The 6000-nt window shown below is 49.1% G+C and overlaps 1 protein-coding gene across 2 annotated transcripts in view; it reads right to left on the bottom strand.

Moving 5' to 3' along the window:
• Positions 1 to 1967: 1967 nt before the first annotated feature.
• The window catches only part of PECAM1 (platelet and endothelial cell adhesion molecule 1), a 69060-nt gene continuing 65027 nt past the window's right edge, over positions 1968 to 6000 (bottom strand). For both annotated transcript variants that reach the window (XM_030843355.3, XM_060290345.2), the window contains exon 18: positions 1968 to 3013. In XM_030843355.3, the coding sequence (XP_030699215.2) occupies positions 2984 to 3013 (30 nt within the window). In that variant the 3' untranslated portion in view covers positions 1968 to 2983. The remainder of the gene's footprint in view (positions 3014 to 6000) is intronic.

The following is a 6000-nucleotide window of genomic DNA, read 5'->3' as shown; positions in this document are numbered from 1 at the left end:
TGCCCCACCCAACTGTGACAAATAAAAATGTCTCCAGACGCTGTCCAGTGACCCCTGGGAGTTAAAATCGCCCTGGTAGAAAACCACTGCATAAATGAATTAATGTTGACCTTGGGATCACTTTGCCCATCTTGAGTCTATGTCACGGAGTGAGAGTTCAGTCAGTCAGTTTCTGCTGGTGAAGCGCTCGGTACGTGCTCATGAAATGGGTGGCTGACCTCGTGTGGCTCCTCAGAAGAGGGAAAAACTTCCACTCTGCCTTTTCTAAGTGGTCTCTTCTCTAATAAGCTATTACAACATGAAGACACAAGAGGGAGCTCTAACTAACAAGTTCCACAGCTAAGAAAACGTCCTTCCTCTCCTGGAAATGGTGACTGGACCCTCCTTGTTACGTGATGAGCTCAGGCTTAGACGTTTGGTTATGGCTTCAGGTTAGGACAACGGAACCAGGATCCTGAGTTGGGAGGTTTCAGCCATTAAATATAGTGAAAGAGGGACTTCCCTGGTGGAACAGTGGTTAAGAATCCACCTGCCAATGCAGGGGACACGGGTTCGAGCCCTGGTCCGGGAAGATCCCACATGCTGCAGAGCAGCTAAGCCCATGCGCCACAACTACTGAGCCTGTGCTTAGAGCCCGCGTGCCACAACTACTGATCCCATGTGCCACAACTACTGAAGCCCATGTGCCTAGAGCCCGTGCTCCCCAACAAGAGAAGCCACCGCAATGAGAAGCCTGCGCACCGCAACGAAGAGTAGGCCCCGCTCACCGCAACTAGAGGAAGCCCGCGCGCAGCAACGAAGACCCAACGCAGCCAAAAATAAATAAATTAATTAATTAAAAAAATTTTTTTAATTAAAAAATATATATACTGAAAGAAAGACCCCTGCATGTGTGGCCTGCTCCTCAGACATATAGACTGAGGGGAAAAATAAAGACCCAATTATGCTCCATTTATAAGTGATAAGCAGTATGAACAGGGTCTTCCCAGCTTCCCCAGAAATGCTCTGCTCTGGTGGCAGCAAGGGACTGAGGAGTTGACACAGGGGCTCGGGGTGCACCCCAAATCACCGACACAACAACTAACAGGCTTGAAGGCTGTTAGCGATTATCCAATCCTTTGTCTCTGCACTGAGTCAATGGCCCTGAAAACCGGGAAATTGTATAGCATCTTTGTGATACAACATTGTGTGTGTGTGTGTGTGTGTGTGTGTGTGTGTGTGTGTGTGTGTGTGTGTGTGTGTGTGTGTGTGTGTGTGTGTGTGTGTGTGTCTACAGCGGCCATCATATTTTGAAAGGAATCTAAACCCTCCAAATGTTAAGAACCGTTAGTCTAACTCATCTTAGAGATGAAGAGACAAAGAGGCTCCTTCAAGTTTCTGCCGCCGCAGACCCAGGACACATGCAGCTCTCCTCTGCCTTCAGGTCCAGTGGGTGGTGCTGGCCTGTGGGGCAGGGAGGTCTGGTCTGAGGCCACGGGGGAGGGTGGATCCTGAGGCCTAGAGGGGTGGGAGGAGGCTTTGCCAGTAGGGTTACCAGATAAAACATAAGATGCCTAGTTAAATTTGAATTTCAGATAAATGAATACTTTTATAGTATAAGTATGTCCCAAATGTTACATGGGACATACTTATACTCAAAAATTATTTGTTGTTTATCTGGAATTCAAATTTAACCGGACATCCTGGTTTGGGGGTGGGGTGGGCAGTTGTTATTGTTCACTCAATCTGACAACAGCAGCCTAGCAGGTTTCAGCTAGGAAGCAAACAGTGAAGCACCTGCTGATGGATATTAATAACTCAGGGTTCGAGACTCAGACTACCTCTGACTTCAGTGAAGGCCACCGAGGTCCTGGCCTGCTGACGGGACCTGCTTGGTTCTCTGTGGCCTTGGATGCCCTGAGGAGTCCCCAGGCACAACAGATACTCTGTACGTGTGTGGCCTCTCAGAAGATGACATCTCACAGGTCTGTGAAGAGTAAAGATCAAATTTATTTAATACAACACCCCTCAGGGTCCCTGCAGCTGTGTCAATGAGGAGGACAAGGGAGGTGGTCTCGCTTGGGTGTGCTCACTAGTGCGACCCACCACAGAATGGCCGCAGCCCCTCATCCACCCACTCAGGGCACCATCAGAAACATTTGAAGACCTCGGGAGACCATTCCTTTAGCAAGGAATAAATAACAAAAAATTAGTAAGAAAAATAGGCATTTCATTTTTCTAGTAAAAAAAAATATTTGCTGGAGGCAACCATCTTCCTGTCCTTCGGCCTTCAGCATGGTAGAGGAAAAGAAAGAAAGGGAACAGAAAACCAGCTTAAGAACATCTGTGCTTTGTCCAACTTCACTTTCTGTTTGGTGCATTGCACAGAATGAACCTCATCTTCAAGCTGGCATCTCAAAGGGGTTGCTCCCAAGCAGCTCTGTTTTCCCATCTGTGGCAGGTGAGGTGGTAGAGGGGACAGGGTGCAGCTGTCTGGTCCATGCTGTGTACTTCCAAGGAACAAGGACTGCCCAGAACCACAGACCCTTGAAGGACCAAAGGCAAAGAGAAAAACTAGCCCCCAAGTCAGGCCATTCGCTAGGAGAGATTGACTACAAAACAGAAACTGGTTTCTGTGTATGAGGGGACTTGGAAAAGTTCTTGATCTCTGTACAAGACAAAATATTCAAGTTTCAAAATATCTCAGTGGCCAGTTTACTCTGAACCTCCTGCTGCTTCTCTCCACTCCCGAGGATGCTCTGGCTTGGTGGGAGGCGGGCCGTGTGGGAAATTAACCAGCCCCTCTGTTAGCCCTTTATACCCAACATAAATGTAGTTAAGATGGATTTGAGAACTGGTGACTTGGCCTGAGGAATTGCCACGTGGTTCGGTGGGAGCAGGGTAGGTTCATAAATAAGTGCACAAAACTCTTGGAATACAGGAATCATCTGCTCTTCTCAGAATGTGGGTGTCCTCCCAGGGAGGAGCGTGTGCTCTCGGAGTCCTAAGTTCCATCAAGGGAGCCTTCCGTTCTCTGCAGTGACAAGAGACAAGACACACTATGGTCACACCCTTCAGGATTGAAGACTGGCCTGGTGGAAAGATGTAAAAAACACTGCACAAAGCACGTCTCAAAGGAACTGCAAAGCAGTGCTGTCATCCGAGGACACGCCCCGCCCTGTGGGGCAGCTCCCGCCCACACTCGGTTTTCCCTTCTCTCCACACCTGCTTGGTAGGGCCTGCAGCCTCTACTCCCCCCACAGACACGTTGCACATCAGGCTAGCAACCAACGTCATCAAGCACCCACTGTGAACCCAGCACTAGGTCCCATGGGTGCTACATGGGGAAGACTAGAAAAGAGGAAGACTAGGAAAGTTAAGGGACACCTGGTGTCTTGCTCCAGCTCTGCCTCTAACATGAGGTGAACCTTCTCTAGGTTTGTTTTTATATTTCAAAAATGAAAGACTGAACTCAAATGATCAAACCTAAATGTTTTTAAATTATATGATTCTGCCTTAAAAAGGAATGAAATTCTGATTCATGTCAACATGGATAAACCCTGAAAACATTATGCTAACTGAAATAAGCTAGACACAAAAGGAACAAGTGATTCCACTTAAATGGGGTACCCGGAAGAGCCAAGTTCATAGCGACAGGAAATAGAATGGTGGCTGCCATTCTGGGTGGAAGGGGAAACAGGAAGTTAGGGCTTCATGGATACAGAGTTTGCGTCTGGGATAATGAAAAGTTCTGTGGATGGATTTGGCAATTGTTGCACAACGATGAAAATGCATTAATGCCCCTGAATTGTACACTGAAAAGTTGTTAAGATGGTAAACTTCATGTTGTGTCCATTTTGCCACAATAAAAGTGAAAAAAAAATTTTTTTCTTAAATTCCAGATGCCGCCCTGCAGTGCTCTCTAACTGCTCCATAGGGTATTTGTGTCCCCTACACACCCATCAGTGACTGGACCCCCGTCTGACCCAGGCACTGTTCTTTCTGCTGAGGATGCAAGAACCTGCCCCCGAGAATTTTATATCCTATCAATTATTGACAAACAATGTTAGCATGAAGTTAGAAGGTGGAAGAGGTCCTAACAAACTGCAGAAGGAGTTGAGAGGTGGTGAGAGGACCCTAGCTGGGCAGCGAGGTGGGGTGGATTTTGATGAATGGATGGAGCAAGGGGGCAAGAGTGGAGCAATGCTGGGAGATACTGGGCCCTGGGCAGCAGTGAGTCCGGAAGAGCAGGCAACACCTGCCTGAGTGCCTGACTCTGGGCCCTCTGCGAGCACAGGGCCCCCTGCTGCAGGTGGATCTCAGGGGGAGGCCGGAGCAGAAGTTGTGGGGATTGGCCAACGTCTTGGGAACGCCATGGCCGGGCTGTCTGTCTCCCTGAGGGTTGGCTGAGATGGAGTCCCTGTTTTTTTCTGGTCCTGCCAGGGCTGAGGAGCCTCTCGGAACAGGATGCAGGTCTGTGGGGCCCCAGCCGGAAGGCCAAGGTTCTGCCTCCTCCTTTGCCAGGAGAGACCCAGGCAAGCAGGCCAAGAGAGCTGTGTTGGCCCCCGGGGGCTGGAGGCCCGCCAGCCCTGGCAGCTACCCTCGCTCCACTTCCTCCGCTCAGCTGGGGGTGGTGGGGGGTGTGTGTGTGTGTGTGTGTGACCCTGGTGTCCAGCCTTCTGCAGGCCCCAGACCAAGTCCTTCCCCAGACACCTCCGCTCCCCTCTCCAGGGGAAGTGAGCGCTCGGGGAGCTGCTGCAGGACCAGCTCCAGAGATGGGAAAGGCTGGGCCACAGTCATCCAGGCCTTGGGGATTTGGAAGTGAAGGTTAATGTGCTCACATCTAAGGCTGTGCTTGCCTGTGTGTAAATCAGAGGCCAGCTGTCAGGCACCAAGTACAGCCAAGAAATTGCCCCACTTCTGGCCAGAACATGGTGTGGACACTCTCAAAGGTCATTTTGCTTCTAACGCTCCTGGGATCTCTACTTCCTGCTTCGAGAATGTCTCCCCCCCCAGCCCCCACCAGCACTTCCAGTGAACCAGATCTGTGCTAGGTGCTGGCTTAATCCTTGCAACAACTAAGCGAGAGGGTTCTATTTCCTCCAATTTACAAATGAGGAAACTAAGGCCCCGAGAGGTTAGGAAATCTGCCTGAAGTGACATGTCTAATAAATAGGTATCAGGGAAAAGTCAAGTTTTAATGTGGGTCTCTGCTTCCTGGCAAAGCTTGGCTTGGGTTGAATCCTGTGCTTTGGGTAAGCAACTGCTACCTTCCCCTCAGGTGACAGGGGCATTTCAGGGCCAAGTGAAGTAAATTCTCCACCCGTGCCTTATGCCGCCAGAGTGTTTGATGAAAAGAACTTTAAAATAGATAATCAATTAGCTTTTATATGATAGTTTGCAATCTGCAAAGTACTCTGCACACATGTTTCTCACTTAACCCTTAAGATGGTCTTTAAATAGGCAGACATTACTGTTTTTGTTGTTGCCATCACCATCTCCATTCTACAGATGGGGAAGCTCAGGTGTGGCTGGAGAGCTGGAACTCATGCCCCAGTCCCTTGATCCCAACTCCAGGGCTGTTCCCATTGCAGTCCAGCTGCCCGCTGGCTCCCGGGAGGGAAGGAGATGAGTTGTAACTAGAAATTGCCTTTTGTCAGTAAGAAGGCAAGTCCCTTCCAAGATCCTGAGACCCAGGCAGGTCCAGATTCATCCCTTTAAGTACAGGGTGTTCTCTTTTCACGTTATCTGTCTGCCTGGGCCACAACACGATTTATAAACAAGGCAAAAATGGCAGAGGAAAAATGAAGTCAGAATGTGCCATTGAAGCAAGTCGAACAATACTAAATTAGTATTTGGCTAAGTGGCTACCTCATTGTTAAGATATTTCCTCCAATATGTTTTCAGAAGCAACGGCCATTAAACAACGGGGAATGATCGCCAGGTTTGATTTCAGGAAGGAAATCCCCTCCCATTTCCCTGCTGAGCAATTCAATTAATTTTCTCCTGACCCTCACCAGC

This window comes from Globicephala melas, chromosome 20, assembly GCF_963455315.2.
Source record: "Globicephala melas chromosome 20, mGloMel1.2, whole genome shotgun sequence".
In the NCBI taxonomy this organism is placed as follows: domain Eukaryota; kingdom Metazoa; phylum Chordata; class Mammalia; order Artiodactyla; family Delphinidae; genus Globicephala; species Globicephala melas.
This window is presented reverse-complemented; position numbering and strand designations above follow the sequence as displayed.